Source organism: Dipodomys spectabilis, unplaced genomic scaffold (assembly GCF_019054845.1).
Source record: "Dipodomys spectabilis isolate Male_0828 unplaced genomic scaffold, ASM1905484v1 ptg000499l, whole genome shotgun sequence".
Taxonomy (NCBI): Eukaryota; Metazoa; Chordata; class Mammalia; order Rodentia; family Heteromyidae; genus Dipodomys; species Dipodomys spectabilis.
The window spans coordinates 1,625,308-1,646,434 of NW_024871176.1; the positions used below are offsets into that span (position 1 = coordinate 1,625,308).

Below are 21,127 nucleotides of genomic sequence, written 5' to 3' on the forward strand. Positions count from 1 at the left end.
AGTAAGAAGAGCGGTTGTTGGAGGCTGTCGAGTGAAGGCCATGTTTCTCGTTCTCCAGAGTCTGGCTGCATTGCTAGGAGACAGAGTGCAGCACAGACCTGAGAGGCACACTTGAGGCTCTGGGATCCGTACGATGGGAGACTTTTAAAGAAGAGGCATTGCAGACTGGGCAAGTAAGAGGTCTTACTTCTTTTCAAGTAAGGCCAAGGATGAGAAGAGAATGTTCCTGTTTATTCCTTTTGCCGTGTGGAGTCCTCTTCTCCTGTTGAGTTTCCAGCTTGACTGATGGTCAGACATGTGGTGCAGCTCTCAATATAGACTGAGCCCCTCCACTTCGGAACCACTAGCAAAGCTTAAAACATACTTCCACGAAGATAGCAATAAATACAAGTTCCACTATTTCCTGCTGCTCCCTAATGGATCCTCTCAGGCACCTCCCTCCACTTTGGAGACCATTGAACTAGGAAATTCACTTACCAGCACCTCTCTCATAGTGGCAGATACACGAGGGCTGGCTCACCTAACAATCCCCACCTTGCATTGGTTTCATGCTCTTTTAAATCCAAATTGGCACTTTCACACCTGCTGCAAAACGGAGTGATAAAACATCTGTGTTCCTCGTCGTCGTCGTCATCTCTTCCTTTGCTCCTGATGGATGTTGTGGGTTTAGCTCAGGATTTTCTCTGAGCTTTGCCTGCATTTACCTGATGATAAGCTCTTTCCCTCACTGCCTCACCAGCCCTCCCTCTGGGTCTTCTCACAGGTGTGCCGCAATTCACCCGGGCTTGTACGCAGATCCTTGTGCATTTCCCCTGCGCATTGATTAGGCACCTTTTTTGGTTGTAAGCAAAGGAAATCAATTTGAATCTGGCTTAAGCAGAGAAGAGAATTTGTTAGCTTCCTAAACTGAATAGTTTGAAGGTCTGGCTAGATCCAGGTGGTCAAATGATATAACCAAGTTCTCTCTCTCTCTCTCTCTCTCTCTCTCTCTCTCTCTCTCATTTTTTAGCTTTATCTTCTTTTCTTTATTGGCTGTGTATTGGTATGGTGGAAAAAGTCCTGGTAGATGTCCTTGGCTCCCTTCTAAGAAGGGGGGGGGGAGAGAGAGAGAGAGGAGAAGAGAAGAAAAGAGGAGAGAAGAGAGAGATGGAAAGGAGAGGGAGGAAGGGAAGAAGGGAGGAAGGGAAAAAGGGAGGAAGAAGGAGAGGGAGAGGGAAAGAGAGATTCTTATTTTGTCTTCCAGTTCTAACAGAAGTTCAGAGATTGGGCTTGTAAGTGTCCACTCCTTAACCATTTGTTATGACCAAGGAAATGCAATGCTTGGACTGACCAGGTCTTGTCATATGGCCACACCTGACACTAGGATCCGAACCCTGCCTAATCCACAACGAACAAAAGTCAGGGGTGAGGGCTGCTATCGCTCAAGAAGTAGATGGGCACAGAGGACATGCTCTCGGCCTTCCAGTCAGGACTTTGCTTGCCAGAGATTCAGCCACAGGTTTGGGTGGGTGCATTCTTTCTTCCGTCTGTATTACAGCCTTCTCTGCAATGCAGCTGTGACCCTACCTACTCCGTAGGTCACCCACAACAATGACGGCCCCTGGCTTGAGTCATAGGCTCACAGCTCCCCAGGGGACCCACACTTCCAGCCAACTGGGTAGAATTTGGGGATTCCGACGCGCTTCTTAGGCCACAGGCTTCACTAGAACAACTTACATCAACTCAGTAAAGTGTGATGCTTAGGGTTCATTTTATTAATACACATGTAGACCATTAGGAGCTTGACAGTGGGAGGTCTGAAAGGGAGGGAAGCTTCTTTGTCGTGAAGGTGTGTTACTGATCTGGTGATGTATGATCACCCAACAGAGAAGGTCGCTTGATGTTTTGAATGTACTGAGATTTTTTTTTTTTAATTAAGGTTTCACTATATAGGCTGGCTTGAATAAATTGTGAATCATGTGAGTGAACTAGATCCCCACCCTTCAAAGGAACATAATGTGGCTGATCTTTCTGGCATGACCATCCCCTAACCAAAGAACCTATCTAGAGCCCACTGTGGGCCACCTCATTAACATTAACTTGGGGTGGTTTTAGAGGCCATCTATCATAACAAAGGTAGGTTTTTGTTGTTGTTGTTGGTCAGGGGGCTTGAACTCTGGGCCTGGCCACTGTCCCTCAGCTCTTCAGCTCAAGGCTAGTACTCTGCTACTTGAACCACGGCACCACTTCCGGTTTTCTAGTGGTTAATTGGAGATAAGAGGCTCATGGACTTTCCTTCCTGGGCTGGCTTCGAACTACAATCCTTAGCTCGTAGCCTCCTGAGTAGTTAGGATTACAAGGGTGAGCCACCATCGGCGCCCAGCTAAAGATACTTCTAATACTTGGAAACTCCAATGGTTTAGGAGCTTCTCCCAGGAACTGGAGTTAAAGATCACATTCTCATTATACTGTATTCTCTCTATATGCTAGATCTCAACTTCTTCCCAGATCTGGAGAAGAACCACTAGCCACTGTTCACTTTCTCCTCTGTGGCCAGCATTTTTAGGCCCAATTCTGGCAGAAGCTCTCAGCTTCTTCCCACACTCCATCAGAGACTTCCTAGGGAGTCTCCTCTTGAACCCTATAGCTCCTAACCCAGACCTATTCTCTCTTTCCAAAGCTGTGGTCCATCTCCCGGGTCTGTTTCTTCACTGGAAAAATACACGATGTGCATTGCTCTCAACTCAGCTGAGATATTCTTTCTTCCAGGAATCCTTTCTGGAGGATGCTTTTTGTTTCTGTGGCTAGAATTCCCATCCCTTTCCTATGAGTCTTTCATTGCGCAGGGCTGATACTCTTCCTGTAAGGGTTGGAAAGATCAGATCCTTCTCAGCCTTGCTTGCAGCTGGGATATAATCTTATGACCTGGGATTTACAATCAGATCCTTACATTCTCAGAGGCAGTGATGCGAAGACTCAAGGTTAAAGCAGCAAGCAATATTTAAAGATTGGCTCACAAACCATCCTTGACCTGCCACACGGGGTGTTGGGGGGTGGCATTCCCTGTGCCCCATGGGTACCACTCTTATCTATTGTCACTGCCACCATGGTTGTAGCAAATGAGTCTTGCAGTGTAACTGTGAGCTGGATGCTTTACATAGGTCTTCTCATGGGTTCTTTAGAGGCGTCCTCATTTGGAAGATGAGATATACAGAAGCAAAGATAGCCCCCTAAGATTGTGCAGCCTGAGAAATCACAGCTAGGACCTGCACATTCTCAATTTGCCATCTGAACCTTCTCTCTTAACCAATGCTCACTTCTTCCAGGCTCCTGGAAGACAGGGCCGCCTTCACATTGCTCCTATGACCTGGTATATGGCGGGTAATCAGAAACAAAACAAAATGAAACACCAAGTTCAGCTAGAGGATCTTGACTGGAACCCTGTGAACACGTATGAGTTTCCCTCCTTCCATCCACCAGATACCAGCCTTCTGGTATCTGGGGATTTGTGTCTCTTCAATACGGACTATTCCTTTACATACTTGTTCCACTGAACACCTTTTACCCATAGGTGTTGTAAGTCTCCTTCATTGGTCAGTTTCTCCCTTTTATCTCTGTGCTTAACTCTTGGGCCCGATTTCCATCTCCTTGCTGACCTGAGTTTCACATCTTTGGTAGAGTTTTGGCAGAGTTAGTTTTACCATTTGGAAGACATACTGCTGCATTTTTGTGGAGCCCTAAATATGACAAAATCCAGATTCTTTTTGGCATGATGCCTAGAGGAGTCAAAGGCTTTCTCAGATTTCTGGATGAAGGAATCAACATTGAAATGGCTACTAAAACAGCAGACGCTCGTTAGGGGACAAGAGTGAGGGAGTTATTATTTTGGGCTTCTTTGAGTGCTTTCAGCTTCAAGTGGTAGAAAAATCTAGGCTCAACTGCTTTGGACAATGAGCGACTCCATCATTTCATAGTCTAAAAAGCACCCCTCCCACCCCCCGCATCTGCAGCCTTCACTGGCTTCCTACTGGCACCGGGATGCCCACACTTGAGAGCAGATGGCATAACCTACATCTGTCTTCAAGAAGAAATACAAGTCCCTGCTTCCATCTCATTGGAAAGCTTGGGTCACGTGGGCCATTTAGAAAGCAACTGGCCCCAGGGAATGCAATTACCGATGTGAATGCTGATCAATCAAGATTTACTCTGAGAACAAAATCAGTACTCCCAGCACAGGGAGGTGGCTGTTGGACAGCACCACCACCAACAGGCAAAGGACAACAGGGGGAGATTTTTATCAGAACATGGATAGTGGGTTGGGATGAGGATCCGAGACAGGAGTAGTGGCTGAAGGCAAGTGACAGAAGAGACTGAAACTTTCCTCAAGCCCTGAAGCAAGCAGTGACTTCTGGGGACCTGGCACATGGTAGGTATTTTAGTTAGAAATTCTGATCACAGCAAAAACGTTCCTCTCTGTAGTTACTTCAGCCCAAGAGCTGGGAGATGATGGGTAGCTTCCACCCTGTCCCCAGTATATTCTGGTAGTAAAAGATTCCCCCTCTCCCCTGTTTGAGTAACAGCCTCCTTGAGTAACAGCCTCCTTGTTGAAGAGGAACAGGTCTTGTTAACTGAGGCTGCCTTCCTTTTTGGCAGGAAATGTTACATTTTACTGAAGGGTAGGGTGGAAGAGTAATACTGACAGCGACCACTAGATAGCGCTATCGTTTTGGGAAATAGGCTCAGAAACCTCCCGGCAGGAGGGTGGAGTTAAATCTCAGGATTTCAGGATTTTCTCCGTCCTTGACAGATTTAGACCTCATTCTGGACTTGGCCTTGCTATGTGATGACAGAAAACCTTAACTCTTGAGTGACCTCCTTGTGTTGTAATAATGGGGGCTGGGGAGCCAGGGAGGAGAGCGAGAGTGGTGTCAGGAAGTCAGAGTTAGCTGGAGGTCGGGGAGGGGGAGGGGGATGGAGTCACAGACAGGAGTAAGTTCGCAGGTGCCACTGCCTGGTAGGGTGACTAAGAAATCGGCAATGCTCTGCTTGCTTATTTCATAAAGGGAGAAGAAAGGATTTTAAATATATGATAAGTGGGCTAGGTTTTGTTGTATATGCCTGTAGCTCCAACGGTCGGATTGAGGCAGGAAGATCTGAGTTCAAGGTCAGCCTGGGCTACACAGTGAGACCAACCATCATGGGTGACTGGACGGATGGACGGACAGGTCAACGGAAGAATGCGCTGAAAATCTTGACATAACTGCATACCAAGCTGTTGTAGCTCATTTCATCAGCATATGAGAACTAAAAGGCCTACAATTCTTGTGACTTACTGATGAGGTAGATCGCATGAGACCAAGATAAACATGTACATGTAAGATTATAATTATGTTACATATTGTACACATAATCTATTTCTACATTGATGTATATGAATATATACTACATAATATATAAATTATATATTTGTATGTAATGTAGATATAAATCTATATGAAATCTTGAGAAATATACTCTACCTCCAGTGGTGTGAAGCAGTGACCTTGTTTGTGCCTTCTTAACCAAGTTATGGTTAAGCAACAAACCTGATGTCGGAGACCCAACACTAAGCTTGTGGCACAACAATAATTATTATTATTAGCATCTGAACACCCATGTCTACTGCTCCAATACTTTTCCAGATAGTCATGGAACATCCAGCTCAATTTTATTCAGAAGTTTTGGAAAAGGAATAAGGTGAAGAATTCTGGAGAGTTGTGCTGGACCAATACACAGAACAGGATCCTGGAGCTGGGGAATGGGTTGAGGGAAGGGTCATGTGGAAATAGCTCTCTCTGGAATGTTTCCCAGTCAGTCTCTGGATGGTCTTACTGCATATTAGGACAAGCGTCTGTGAGAGTTGGCAGAAACAACGTAGCAGGTCAAGCTGAAGAACAAAGTGTTGGATTGCTTGCCCTCTTCCACTGGGATATCTAGTCGACCCAGGCCCCAGACTAGGTCAGGGCATTCGGGGTCCGGATAGGAATGTTGATCCTGCTCTGTAGCCAGGTGATATAATCTTCTTGGGGCATATGAATGATGTGTTCTCGCACAAACTGTGGGTTAAAGACAGTGTCAGTCTCCGAATTTAGCTTGAAAGCTGGACTCTATTCCCTCCTCAACCACCTCTCAAGATCCCAGACCACTTGTGGCCGATAATTGAAGCCCTGGGATAACTCCAACCAACTGAACATTTGTCTTTGGGAAAAGGGCCCCTCTACAGTTTCCTGCTTCTGTAGACTAATGTCAAGCCTTTCTTGTTGCTATTAACTAAGGAAGTTTTAGGAGGGGCAGAAACCCCAGAGAGATGCTTTTTTTTTTTTTTCCCTTCTCTTTTCTACTTCTTTCTTTAACATCTAAAGTCATTTGTCCCTTCCTTCCTTCCTTCCTTCCTTCCTTCCTTCCTTCCTTCCTTCCTTCCTTCCTTCCTACCTTCCTTCCTTCCTTCCTTCCTTCCTTCCTTCCTTCCTTCCTCCGGGATCACTTTCTAGGAAAGCTTAAGACAACAAAATATACTGTTCCATATATGCTCTTGCTTTAGAGGCCCCCATGTACAGTTTTCATAAGTTCTGGAATGTTCTGTATGGCATGGGAACTTTTCTCTTACCCTATCTAGCATGAGCCTCCATAACTGGTGGGCAGGGGATGTGAACAGTTGCCTCAAGTTAGTTTTAACCTATTCTGCTACAGTCTTACCTGGAGAAGCCTCACAGGGCATGGGGAGTGGAGTCTGGACCCTTCCCCTGCCTTGTGGTCTTTGCACACACTGTCCCATCTTCACAACCTGCTCTTTCCTCTTCTCAACACCATTCTGACTTCTCATCCTTCAAGTCTCAGCTACCTTTAAAGGTCACCTTCCCCAGTTGCCCTAGCTATTATAGATTTCCTGTGAATTCACCTTAGACTAGAGCACTTCTAACTTCATTTGCCTACAGAATCTCTGAGATCCCATTAAAATGTTGATTCGGAGTTGGCTGATGGAGTGATGGCTGAGATTCTCATTTCTCACAAGCACTCAGAAGAGCTCCATGGTCTGTAGACCCCACTTTCAGTAGAACACTTTGGAGTGTTCCTTACTATGATTATCCATTTATTGACTTTTCCCCCAAAGCTTGGGTTTCTAGGGGGCACCGCGCGCATAGAGTCTCATGTTCCTTGCAGTTGGAGTTGAACAATGGCAGTCATGTGACAATCCCTCTCCTATTAGAACGTGAGCTTCGTGAAGGTGCGGGGTCTGTGGGTCTCTGGCTCACTGGCCTGGATGTTGAAGAAGTGGCTGGATGAGAGCACCTGAGATTGTGGGGGGAAGGGGATGGTAGTTACCTCGATAGCCACAGCGATGTCCGGGGAACACAGCTCCCAGACCCTCAGGTCCTGCAGCACCTTCAGGAGGATGTGGGGCCGGATCCTTAGGTCTAGGTTCTCACCAAACTTCTGCAGTTTTGCCAGGATCTTTTTGGCAGGGCGGAAGCTCTTTAGATCCTCAGGGAGTTTGGACAATAGGTCGAAGTACCTTCAAAGCCAGGAGAAGACCAGTTAGGAAGGTGCTGGGAGATGAACCGGAGCTGTGTGGGTTTTCTTCCTTCACTTTCTCTTTCTGTCTCTCATGGGGGAGTTATTGGATCTCCAACAGGCTCTATCTGGGGAACTTTCCTCCCTCCTAAATTGTTAAGAACTCACAGCTCAAGCAAATCTTGATTTTTTTTTTTTTTTTTAGGTAGCAAAAGCCAGAACATGAGTGTGTTTCATTAGAAAAGAAATTCAGGATATACTTCTAAAGGCTGCCTTTGTAGTTGTTGTATCAAGCAGACAATGTAAAAAGCAATGTAAGAAAAAGGGGGGCATTGGATTCTGAAGCCTCTCTTCTGAGAGTTAGACCAGGAGAGACCTGGGCATCTTCCATCAGCTGTCTCCCCAGGATGTGGGAGGTACCCACCCTCCAGACCATGAGGAGGAGGAGAGCGATGCCGGTCGTGGGGGTGGCCTGTGTGTTTTCCATCTCATTCTGATGAGTGTTTTTCTTCATCTTCTCTTAGATCTCCTTTCAGTCATCCTGCTGGGAGGGGGCTCTTGACATACTGGTTGATCCGACACCTATGCTGTATTGCAACGAGTGCAGATTTCCCTTCCAGGGTCGCTACTTCCTAGCAGTGTGACTTTGGGCAATGTCATTGATCTCTTTGCCTCTCAGTTTCCTTCTTTGTGAACCGGAAGTTAATATGGAGCATTCCAGATTTAGGGGGAGGATGAAAATGAGTAATTTATTGCACTGCGATTCTTGCCATTTCTCCTCCTCGGCTTCCTCCTCCTTTTATGTCCTCTTCCTGCTCGTTCTCCTCCTACTCCTCCTCCCTCTTCTCATCTTCCTCCTTCTCATTCTTTTTCTTTATTTGAGACAGGGCCTTGCTATGTAGCCCAAGCTCGCATCCAACTTGCTACAACTTGCTACGTTTACTAACCTTTCTTAGGATATCATGGCACTCAGTTCATGTTGCTTTCAAAACAAAATTTTGTGCCAGTCCGGGGACTTGAATTCAAGGCCTGGGCCCTGTCCTTTTGCTTTTTCGACTCAAGGTTAGTACTCTACTCAAGCCACAGCTCCACTTCTGTTTTACTTTTGGGTGGTTTTGTTTTCTTTTGTGTTTTCCTCTTGTCTCAAAGAAAAAGAATGAGAAGGAGGAAGATGAGGAGGAGGAAGAGGAGTAGAAGGAGGACATCATTAGAGATAAAAGTCTCCCAGAATTTCCTGCTTAGCCTGGCTTCAAACCACCATCCTCCAATCTCAACCTCCTGAGTAGCTAGAATGACAGGTGTAAGCCTGTATTTGTATTTTAAAAAAAAGTTTTATAGGAGAGGGATCCAAGAAGGCAGACTAGAGATGGCAAAATCAGAGTTCTGTCTGCTCAAGAAGAAACAAGCTCTAATCAGAAAAGGAAAGTTTTATATTACTTTTTAACCAATATACTATGGATGGGGTACACTGTGACTTTTTAATACTTATATACCACACATAACGACCCAACCAGGGTACTTAGCATATCCATGAAGCACTTACCGTTTCTATGCAGTGAGAAAATGCTTCTTCTCTCCTAGTTATTTTGAAATAGACAATACAACATTGTTCCCTGCCAGTCACCCTACTGGGCAACAGAACACTGAGACTTATGTTGCTTTTTTTTTTTTTAATGGCTAAGTATTATCATCTTCAGGCTGGGACATAATGATCTTAGGATGTACCTGCCTAGTTTTGCATCCTTAAGGGATTAAATTATTTGGGGGAAATCCCAAATAATCACCTTGTAGAACCTTTCAGGTCTCCCTCTGCCCTGGGGAGCTGGCGGCTGAGCTCTCCGTATCTGTAAGTGCCAGTGAGAAGGTGGATAAGGGGAACGGGGCAGGCTGTGTGACTCATAGCCATCCGCTGTGGTCCCTGGCTGGCTCTGCTCTGCTCCTGGCTTGTTGAGAGCCATTCTGCGGGTGGCCACAGGAGCTTAGGAGTGCACCCCCTCCGTGATCCCTAGGCTCGTGGGATGGATTGCCAGGCTGTAGCCACACCCGCCCACCCGCAGGACCATCGGCGGTTCTGGCTTTGGGGGCTCTTACCAGTGGTCTGCCATCTCATCTGCGTCCCCTTTCACGATGGAGATCTGGTGTCTCATCTTTGCCATGTCCTTTTGGAAACTGGAGACAAGGAGGAAGGAGTGGAACTTCTGGAAACCCCTCTCTTCCTGGCGCCTGCGAGGTGGTGTGAGACAGAGGGAGACGCATCAGCCCTCCCCCCCCCACCCCCCACTGTAATGTCTAGGCTGTCCTTTGAGATCAGACTTAACACCTTTACTCCCTGAGGCCCTTCTTGGTGCTCTCAGCTGTGTGTGTGTGTGTGTGTGTGTGTGTGTGTGTGTGTGCACGCGCACACACGTGTGTACCATCCTGGGGCTTGAACTAATGACCTAGGTGCTGTCCCTGAGCTTCTTTTGCTCAATCCAATGCTCTACCACTTGAGCTACAGCTGAACTTTCAGCACTTTTTTGGGGGGTGGGGTGGGAAGGGTAGGTTTATTTTATTTTATTTTATTAGAGGTATGAGTCTCGTGGACTTTGCTGCCCAGGCTGGCTTCAAACCACCATTCTTAGTTCTCAGCCTCCTGAGTAGCTGGGATTATAGGAGTGAGCCACAGCCTGGCTTCTCAGCTACTTTTAAAATTATGCCCTGGCTTTTGGCGCAACGTGAGATGGTGCTCTCCAAGGTCCTGAAACGAGTTCCTTGCTTAAACGAACCTGCTTTTATAGAATCACATCAGACCCCTGTTTATGAAGCTCAGTGACTTTCCTTTTACTACTAATAAATTACTCTGTGAGCAACATGTCCCTCGCTCAGAACGCTCATTCCCTACTGCATCGTCTAGCTTCATCAGCATGCCTGGAATCTTCTTATGCTTCAAGCTTGTGTCTCTGAGACAAAGTTGAAACTCCACCGCAGGAGGTAAAGCCTTTTATGATCTGGCCTCTGCCTGGCTGGCTCTCTGATTGTCTTGTAGGCAGCCTGGGCCCCAGCTGCACCTGGCTAGTGGCAGTTCCCTGCCTCCTGTTCCCTGCCCTCCCTGGAGCCCTTTCAGGCCTCTGAGACTTTGCTTTGCCTTCCCTTGGAACTCTCTTCCCTCTTAATTCTCTACCATGGCTCTTTGAGTTTAAGTTTACCTTTACTATGTTGCTGTGGAGGGCACCTTTGGCAAGAGAGGGCTGATGAGCCCCCTTTTATCATCTATAAAGTGGGTCTACTAGTGGCAGTGCAGGCTTGTGGTAAGGAGTAAATGGTGTGTTGTCTTCTGTGGCTGGTACTTGGATCTCTGGAACACACTGACAAATACAGCCCCTGGGAAGCATGCCCTTGTCTTCATTCAAGTGAACATGTTTTTCCCAGAAAGACTGTTCCGGTGGCTGTTCTGGGTCAGGGATTGCATCTAGTTTTGTTTTTGTTTTTCCCTCTGTTCTTTTTGCCGCCCTATATGGTTTCTCCATCTCCCCATCTCTGTCCCACACTAGACTCGGGGCTCCTGGAGGAAGAGGGCCATCCTGTGAGGAGGAGGGCGCACAGGACCCCTGGGGGGTGGGGTGGGGGAGATGCTCCCTGCAGCCAGCAGTGGACTGGTGGTTGGGATGCTAGAGGAGAAGAGGAAAGATCCCAGCAGCCTCTGTTGACCTTCGCATTAAGTTTAACTCTTGACATTTGCAGCTGAGCGTAATAGAGCCGTCACTGCCACGCTCGCTCCTGCTCAAATTCCACGTGGCCCTGCTTGCCTTGGGGCTTTGTGTGCACTTTGCCTGCCACCCTCCTCCCACTCGCCCTCTGGGTCTTCCTAGTCACCTCCTGAAGGTGGACTTCCGGGATCACCCAGACTTTATTTTCCCTCCCCCCCCTCCCTCCCTCCCTCCCTCACTCCCTCCCTCCCTCTCTCTTATCCTCCCTACCTCTCCCTCTTCTTCCTCTTTCCCTCCGCTTCCTTTTCCTTCTTTTGGCAGTACTGGAGTTTGCTTGCACCCAGGGCCTTGAGCTTGCTAGGCAAATGTTCTACCACTCGAATCACACCCCTTCCTCCCCCTTCCTCCCTCTCCATCTCTCTCTTTTTTTTTTAAATCTCTCCTCTTCCCTTCCATCTCCTCCCCACCTTCTCCCTGTTCCTACCTCCTCTCTCTCTCCTTCCATCTCTCCCTGACAAAACACCTGTTCTCTTCCTGTGTGGAATGGTTATCAGCGGTACTTCTGTATCTATAGATGTATTCTCTTTCTGCCCATATCTTCCCAGGAGCTGCTCAGCTTCCTGAGGGCAAGGGGGGAGTCCTTCCTGTCTCTGCTGTCATCCCAGTGCCTGGAGCCCAGTGGCCACACGGCAGACACAGGGTGAGCGAACTGGACGCACGTATGCCCTTACTTCATGAAAATCTCCATCTTGTCCTGCAGGCAGTAGCTGGCCTCCTGGGCTACGCTGTAAAACTTGGCCCTCATGAGGCTGCAGACCCCGCTCTTAGACTGGATGAAGTCCCGGTTTGTTCGGCTGTAAGCACAGAGGAGAAGAGCTTGGGAGTGGGAGGGTTAGGGGATGCCCCTTAGCCTTGCGGGGCTCACTCTGGCCTCGCTGGGGTCACCATGCGGGGTCGTGGGTGTTCCCTGTGCCCTGCGGGGATCTCCACCTTCACCCCGGAGCCTTCCTCAGTGTCACCAGGGATCTAGGGAGGATGGGTCTTCCCAGCAGCCCCAGTCTGGGTTCCAGACCCTTCTTCATGGAGCACAGCAGCCAGGCGGAGGACAGCAGGACAGCCAGGGCTGGGGGTTCACGCTCGTCTCCAGCATCCACCTGAGTTTGTGACCATGTGGCTGCTGGCAAGACGCCTCTGTGGCCCAGCCTCCGCCTCTCTGTGAACCGGGCGAATGCCGCTGCCTCACCAGGACGCACTTGGCTTCAGAGAGGCATCCTGCCAGCGACTGCATTCTCGCTCAGCCTCTCCGATGGCCTGTCCCTCTGTGCTGCCCGTGGCTCCGGGGAGGCCCTTTCCGTACCACCGGGGAGAGGCCCTCCTGGCTTACCCTTTCCACTTCTTCTGGACCATCTGGGAGTGGCTGTCCATGCTGGTGGTGCTGGACCTCTCGCTGCAACACCAAGGGATGGTTTTCAGTTGTCGTCATCTACGACTACAGCACCGCGCCTGCTGACCTCCAGCGTTGGAGCAGGGAAGGCCGTTCAGCCCAGTGCCCGCCCCCACATGTTTTGTCTTCCTTCCTGCCGCTCTTGCGGAGCCCTCTGCATGGAAGACACTCCCCTTCTCCTCCTCCCACCCACTCAGGCCCCACGCGCTTGAATGGTCGCCATGAGTCCTGCAGACCTGGACTCTACAGCCCAGGGTGGACCTGCTTTGTTCACCATCACGAGTCCGTGTTTTCTACATGTTTCATCTGGAGGATGGCTTTGGTTTGGCCCTTTCCATTCCCCTCTCTGTACCCAACACCGGGCCAGGTGCCTCTTTGGGTTTTGTCTGTGGTACGTTTGGTGTTCCTGACCTGTTAGTTCTATATGGGACCCTAGCTCTGCTTTGGAGGTGGGCAGAGCTAGAGTCAGAGCCCAACCCAGCAGGCCCAGCCCATCGGTGAGCAACCCTCCAGCTTCTCGGCCTGTCATGGCATCTGACTCTTTCTGCCGTGGACCAACTCAATCCCTTGCACAGCAGTCCTGTCCTGTGATGGTCTGGGAAGGGTTTATGGTGGGTGAAGAGGATGAAGGGCCCTCCCTCAGCCTTACATCTCTCCATTTTTCCCTCTCAGATTCTCCTTTAGTTCTCCAAGTCCTAAACACCACAGCCTAGCACCTGCTCTTCCTCCCTGCCCCTCCTTGTTTCTTCCAAATATTTGGGCAAATGACTCGAGCACTTCAGCCGTGTGGTCCCAGAGGTCAATCTGTCTCCGGATGTGTGCCTCACCCTTTCCTTGGGGCTTCTTTAGGCGGCGGGCAGCTCTGGTCTCCTCTTGGAGCCCTCCCGCACAGGAAGGGTCCTGGCGTTTGCTGCCTCTCCTCGAAACTCATGGAACTAGGTCTAGAGGTCTTATGCCCGGTAGGCCACAGGTGGGTGTCACCCTGCTTGGATGGGACTCAGGGCTCTAGAATAAGATCCAGAAGGCCTTGCTTTTGGATACCACCCAGCTGCCCTGATGCCTGCACAAGAATCTTTTGGGGAGCCGTGTTGGCTCAGAGGTTCTGCTTGTAGTAGTTCCATTTCTCCTCTCCGAGCACTTTGGTGGTGGCTCCGAGGCAGTGGGAGGTGAAGGAAGCAGTCTTGTTAACTGCTAATAAACAAACAAACTACAGACGATCCCTTTCCCCTCCCTCTTTCCTTCCCTTGTGCCTCCTTGAGTTCAGCCACTCTCTGGTTAGTGCCTCTAAGCGTCCTCTGGTCTCAGGCCCTTTGCACACACTATCCCTTTGCTGGAACATCATAGCCCCCTCCCCCCACCAAAGAGTTGAGACAGTTCTTTGTTTAAATACTAAGTAATTCAGTCTTGGTTAGAACCCTCATCCCAAAAGTCCTCCCAGCTCTCCCTACTTTTTCTTCAGAAGATTTCCACGGTCATAATGTTACGGCCAACGATGGGATTATTTGAGGGAGGCTTGACACCTTTATTAAATTAGCAGCTCTTAAACACGGGCAGAATTCAAGGGGCCCGCAAATGGAGATGGAGGCACAAGCTTCATCTTTTATCTTAACTGTCCCATAACTGAAATGGAAACCATAGGTATGTGCATATCGTAATTGTGGGAGGTATTTTGAAGAATCGTTTATACTCAGTGCTAATCTAAAATTACAGTAGTTATTAGACCTGCTGTTAAGTCTTATTATATAATGCATTGCTTAAAGAAGCTCCGAGATTACTCTGTTCCAAATTGGGTTGTAATATAGTCATCTATATTACTATAGCTATCTTGGTAATCCTTTGTAATTCATTGTTCACTCTTAGAACATTCTCTGGAAAGGAATTCAGAGGCTTCCTTGGACAGTTTAAGGTCCCAAGGCACAAAAGCAGTCCAGAAGTGAATCCACGAGGCAGAAATGCATTTGCTGCAGAAGCCTTAAAACCAAGCCCTGTTCCTGTCACAGAGAGACAACCTCCTCAAGCAGAGCGGGAGTGGGGATTCACTTAAGTGTCAGGCTTTCCTGGCCCATCTGCATGAGTCCACAGCATCAGGCCGAGACTGCAGACATGCAGAATGAAATCTATTAAAAGCAACAACCACCTGGAAGGGTGGTCCTGTGCCTCGCCCTCCCCCTGGCCTTTTGGCCACCAGACGACTTCAGCTCTGTGGAGTGATGGGCGCTTATTGGAGAGAAGATCAGGAAGGAAGGGGCTTGTTTTCTGCAGGGGTCACAAGGAGAGGGTTCTCCCCCGCCCCCGCCCCTTCCCACGGCCCGGTGCCTCCCCAGCCACCCTGTCGCAGGCTTTGGGGCTTCCTACCTTGACTTGACCGGTGTCTGTCCCTCCTTCAAGGCGGAATCGCTCTTGGTTTGCTTGAGCACAGACAGGATGCTGCAGGGCGAGGGGAGTCTTTTATTCACAGGGCCACGGATGGAAAGATGCTCCCACGGCAGCCAGTGCCCTGGATGAAGGGCTCCACTTCCCAGAGCCACCTGCCACACTGTCACCCGGGCAGTGCTGAGTGCGCAGGGCCGAGAGCGGCACCCCAAGCCTGTGCCTCACACATGCACCCCCAGAATCTCAATCTTACACCCACACCCCCCCACACACACCTTCATGCCTCACACAGCCAAATTCCACACATGCCCAGGTAGAATGCTACACACATGCATGCAGCTGGAATCCTCCCTCACCCCTGGAATCACACTGGTACCCACATCCACCCTAGAACCACACATGACAGTTCCCAGAATCACACACATGTGGGATCAGACATACACATGCCCCTAAAACCACACATACATGTGCATAGCTCTAGAGCCAAACATAACTCCTTCAGATTGCACATAATTATACCCATGCAGCAGAATTCCAAATACACACACACATGGAGAATTTCACACACAAGCATACACCTAGAATTAAATACATGACCCCTATATTACACACAGACACACCAGATCTACTATCACTCTCTGAAGCAGTATCCCCTCGAAGTTCGTGTTAAAAACAAAAAACACCCCCAAATCACAGCTAGCCAGCCAGGTACTGGTGGCCGTAATCCTAGCTATTCAGGGAGCTGAGATTTGAGGACAGTGGTTCAAAGCCGGACGGGATAGGAAAGTCCTTGAGACTCTTATCTCCAACTAACCAGCAAAAAAACAGAAGTGGAGCTGTGGCGCAAGTGGTAGAGTGCCAGCCTTGAGTGAAAAAGCTCAGGGACAGCATCAGGGCCTTGAGTTCAAGTGCCAGGACCCACACAAAAAAATGAAAACAAACAAAACCCAACAGAGCTGCCCTGGGAGATGGTGCGATGGTGCCGGGCAGTCTGGGGAGAGGTCCAGATGGCCGTAGTTTTCACAAGGACTAGAAGCAGACTCGGGTCCTTGGGGACAGTTTGGGAACCCCAGTGGAAGGTTTTGAGTAGAAGTCGTCTTTGTCAGGGCCAGCCCGGCCTGGGGAGCAGGGCTGGTGGGGCTGATTGCATCCCAGGTTCTCGGCCCCCAGGGTTCCGGGCTGCCTGGACTGGAGCAGCTTCTGCGAGGACAGAGGGTGAACCTGCACCCCTGCACCCCTGCAGCCCCTGCACCCCTGCGGTCCCTGCACCCCTGCAGCCCCTGCAGCCCTGCAGCCCCTGCAGCCCTGCAGCCCCTGCAGCCCTGCACCCCTGCAGCCCCTGCACCCCTGAGGTCCCTGCACCCCTGCGGCCCTGCAGCCCTGCAGCCCCTGCAGCCCTGCGGTCCCTGCACCCCTACACCCCTGCACCCCTGCGGTCCCTGCACCCCTACACCCCTGCACCCCTGCGGTCCCTGCACCCCTGCGGTCCCTACACCCCTGCACCCCTGCGACCCCTGCAGCCCTGCAGTCCCTGCACCCCTGCACCCCTGCGGTCCCTCCACCCCTGCGGCCCCTGCACCCCTGCACCCCTGTGGTCCCTGCACCCCTGCGGTCCCTACACCCCTGCACCCCTGCGACCCCTGCGACCCCTGCACCCCTGCGGTCCCTACACCCCTGCACCCCTGCGACCCCTGCACCCCTGCACCCCTGTGGTCCCTGCACCCCTACACCCCTGTGGTCCCTGCACCCCTGCGGTCCCTACACCCCTGCACCCCTGCGGCCCCTGCAGCCTTGCAGTCCCTGCACCCCTGCACCCCTGCGGCCCCTGCACCCCTGCGGCCCCTGCACCCCTACACCCCTGCACCCCTGCGGTCCCTGCACCCCTGCGGCCCCTGCACCCCTGCACCCCTGCGGTCCCTGCACCCCTACACCCCTGCACCCCTGCGGTCCCTGCACCCCTGCGGTCCCTACACCCCTGCACCCCTGCACCCCTGCGGCCCCTGCACCCCTGTAGCCCTGCAGTCCCTGCACCCCTGCACCCCTGCGGTCCCTCCACCCCTGCGGCCCCTGCACCCCTGCAACCCTGTGGTCCCTGCACCCCTGCGGTCCCTACACCCCTGCACCCCTGCACCCCTGCGACCCCTGCACCCCTGCGGTCCCTACACCCCTGCACCCCTGCGACCCCTGCACCCCTGCACCCCTGTGGTCCCTGCACCCCTGCGGTCCCTACACCCCTGCACCCCTGTGGTCCCTGCACCCCTACACCCCTGCGGTCCCTGCACCCCTGCGGTCCCTACACCCCTGCACCCCTGCGGCCCCTGCAGCCCTGCAGTCCCTGCACCCCTGCGGCCCCTGCACCCCTGCGGCCCCTGCACCCCTGCGGTCCCTGCGGCCCCTGCACCCCTGCGGCCCCTGCACCCCTGCGGCCCCTGCAGTCCCTGCACCCCTGCACCCCTGCGGCCCCTGCACCCCTGCGACCCCTGCACCCCTGCGGCCCCTGCACCCCTGCGGCCCCTGCACCCCTGCGGCCCCTGCACCCCTCCACCCCTGCGGCCCCTGCGGCCCCTGCACCCCTGCGGCCCCTGCACCCCTGCGGCCCCTGCACCCCTGAGGTCCCTGCACCCCTGCGGCCCCTGCACCCCTGCGGCCCTGCACCCCTGCGGCCCCTGCACCCCTGCGGCCCCTGCAGTCCCTGCACCCCTGCGGTCCCTGCACCCCTGTGGTCCCTGCACCCCTGCACCCCTGCGGCCCCTGCACCCCTGCACCCCTGTGGCCCCTGCACCCCTGCACCCCTGCGGTCCCTGCACCCCTGCGGCCCCTGCACCCCTGCACCCCTGCGGCCCCTGCACCCCTGCACCCCTGCGGCCCCTGCACCCCTGCGGCCCCTGCACCCCTGCGGCCCCTGCACCCCTGCACCCCTGCACCCCTGCGGTCCCTGCACCCCTGCGGCCCCTGCACCCCTGCACCCCTGCGGCCCCTGCGGTCCCTGCACCCCTGCACCCCTGCGGCCCTGCGGCCCCTGCACCCCTGCACCCCTGCGGTCCCTGCACCCCTGCGGCCCCTACGGCCCCTGCACCCCTGCACCCCTGCGGCCCCTGCACCCCTGCGGCCCCTGCGGTCCCTGCACCCCTGCACCCCTGTGGCCCTGCGGCCCCTGCACCCCTGCACCCCTGCGGCCCCTGCGGCCCCTGCACCCCTGCACCCCTGCACCCCTGCGGCCCCATGGAGGCCTGGATGTCCGCTGCCTTTGAGAGATGCAGGAGGGGTCTGCGTCCCCAGCCATTAACGAGAGGGAAGTCGCCCTGGCTCTGTCATCGCGGTTGTCTTGTCATGACATATGATGCTGAGGCCACCAGATGGGTCTCCAGAGAGCCAGGCTCAAGTCCCCATGGTGCCATAAACAACCATGCCAGGGTAAACAGAGGCTCCCACGTCGGATGAACGCCTTCTCTCACCACATGCCATTTCCACAACACGCCTGCTTGACAAGGAGAGTATCACTGAGTCTCCACTAAAACCATGTCCGATGGGTCACACTTCATTATATAAAGCGGGGGATCGGCTCAGAGAGGTAAAGCAAGTTACCCAGCATCACACAGCAATGATTGATGGAGTGGAAGTTGCCCCCAGTCCAGTTGGCTCCAAAGCCAATGCAGCGATGTTACACAGTATCGTTTTTTTTTAATAGACAAGGAAACAAGAATGGAGGTTTAGAGAATGGCTGAGGGCGCAAGGTTTGGGACCCCAAGCCGGTGCTCACGCTCGGAGCTGTTGCAAAAGAAGAGGTCTCACAGAGCCGATCGCTGCCAAATCAGGGGCTTCCTGGGCCAGCACTGGCTCTGAGTGCCCTCAGGAGCCACCCCTGATTCCCATCCTGTCTGTGGTGACAGGCCTGAATCCATCATTCTGCGGTAGAGGCGGGGCGTGATGCATGGCCGGCGCTGGCTGAACTGTAATTACCGTAATAACCATCACCCATAAGTCACAGCCCGCACCCCGGTGGGCCGCGGGCGATGATGAACCACTTCTACTGACTCATTTGTTTCCAGGAAATAATTGCTTGCTCAGAGGGACCCACATTCAGCTGTGGGCTGAGCTCTGCCCGAGACTCGGGGGACAGGAGCCCCCCATTTCCCTACACTAAGCTTTCTCCTGGGAGGATGGCACCTCGGTTTTGAGTCTGGCACTGATGCCCCCATTGCTGGCTTGATGCTTCAAAGGATGCCCGTGCACTTGGGATAAGAGCCAGGCGGTGTGAGCCAGGCGGTGTGAGCCAGGCGGTGTGAGGCTCCGAGGTGAGATTCCCCAGGCCAGCCTGTGCCCCTCTGCAGCCCCCCTTTGGCTGCATTGCCAGTCAGGGGGGCCACGACTTTCTGGCCCTCACGGCTCTTTCTGGCCACGTCTGCACGTGGCTGCCTGTTGACTCCTTCCTGGCCTTGCGGGAGCCCGGGCCTGCCTTGGACTTGGCTTGTCTTCCCACCTCATCCGAATCTCAGCCTCGCCTTTCTTACCAGGAAAGCAGAAGCAGATCCCATTTGCATCCCGCGCCGGGACAATGCGCCTGTCGATTTGTTTAATTTTTTTTGTGGGTCTGGGGGCGTCATCTCAGGGCCTGTGTGTGAGGTAAGGGCTCTGCTCCTTGAGCCACGCTTCCCAGTTCTTCTGTTGCTTTTTCAGATGATTGCATGCTTTTGCTCAGGCTGGCTTCAGACTTTGATTCTCCTACCTCCACCTCCTGTGATTCTCCTGCCTCTGCCTTCCGAGTAGCTAGATTACAGGTGTTTGTGCCACTATGCCTTGCTTAGGGTTGAGATAGGGCCTTGTTGAATCCCCCGCTCCCCCTCCCCCCAGGCTGGCCTCAAGTCACAAAAATACTCCTATCATTACCTTCTGAGGTACCTGGGATTATAGGTGTGTAGCACCACACCCAGCTCTAATGCATTTACTATTTTTTTTTTAATCTCATTTTTTCCAAGCTTACTTTCCCTAACATTTCTCCCAAGGACAACCGATACGTGCTCTAAACATGTCCATACGTGTTCACCCAAAGAATGAATTTTTTAAAATCTTAGGACTTCCCACAAGTCACAGTGTCAAGGGTCTTGAAATGAGGAAGATCTGGATCTGAGTCGTGACGATACCGTTACCTCCCTGTGTGGCCTTGGGGAGGTCACTCAGCCTCTCTGAGCTTTGTTCTCTTATTTGTGAAATAAAGTTTATCGCACCTACCTTGCAGAGTTGCTCTAGAAACCCAGAGGTCTAGAAACCCAGAGGTCTGTGCACAGGAACAAAGTCAATAGCTCCGAGCTTGTCACAGAGAAGACCCCCCCCCAATCACCAGCGACTGCTATGGTTAGTTTTAGCACCGAGTATGTCGAGGTGCGCTGGCCTCCACCCCCCCGTCTGAGGGGTGAAGAGAACCCACCTGGGAGCTGTCCTTTGCATTTCGTTCTCCAACAACATTGACCTTTTGGCATCTTCTCGAACCATCTCCAGAAGCTTCTGCAGATCTGACGGAAACACGAGAGGTCACTCTTGACCTTGAGCCAAGGTGGCTCATGGCTGGGCCCAGTTCTTAGCCTGGGGGTTGAGCGTGTGGGGCGCTTGGGGTCTCAGCCAGTAGTTGCCAAATGAATAAGCAAAGAACTTGTGGGAAGGGGGGAGCCGGGGAGATGATGCGCTGGGTCTAGGCCTTGGTGAAGGTGCCAACACCAGAGCAGGCGTCTTCCACCCTGCGGCAGGTGCCTGTGGCCAGGCTGGAGCTCCAGCTCAGGTCTTAATAGTCATGCTTAGAAGACCCCCAAAAGCTAGAACCCGTGCCTCCAAGATCACCCATGTCTAGCCTCGCTTGGATGTCATCCCTGGGGCGGTGGAGGGCGGGGGGGGGGGGGGAGGAAGGGGGAGGGGGAGCAGGCTGCAGGAAGCATCAGCACGCGGCCGTTTTCGACTTCATTCCCGGTACGCTGTGCGCCATTCTGTTTTTTCTGAGTCTAACCTTTATTTCTGCTTTATCACCCTCACGTTCCCTACTGCCACATCTCTACGAATCTCCTGTGTCGTGTGTGCGCACGCATGTGTGTGCGCGGGTGCGTGT

The 21,127-nt window shown here is 52.4% G+C and overlaps 1 protein-coding gene across 1 annotated transcript in view; it reads right to left on the reverse strand.

Annotated features, from left to right (window-relative positions):
* Positions 1–5,972: 5,972 nt before the first annotated feature.
* Positions 5,973–21,127, reverse strand: part of Ccdc60 (coiled-coil domain containing 60) — a 38,821-nt gene continuing 23,666 nt past the window's right edge. Inside the window, exons 7-13 of the mRNA XM_042669591.1 lie at positions 20,459–20,543; positions 15,016–15,087; positions 12,601–12,663; positions 11,948–12,070; positions 9,622–9,753; positions 7,342–7,531; positions 5,973–6,074 (exon numbers count right to left, since the gene is read on the reverse strand). Coding sequence (XP_042525525.1) covers positions 5,973–6,074; positions 7,342–7,531; positions 9,622–9,753; positions 11,948–12,070; positions 12,601–12,663; positions 15,016–15,087; positions 20,459–20,543 — 767 coding nt within the window. The remainder of the gene's footprint in view (positions 6,075–7,341; positions 7,532–9,621; positions 9,754–11,947; positions 12,071–12,600; positions 12,664–15,015; positions 15,088–20,458; positions 20,544–21,127) is intronic.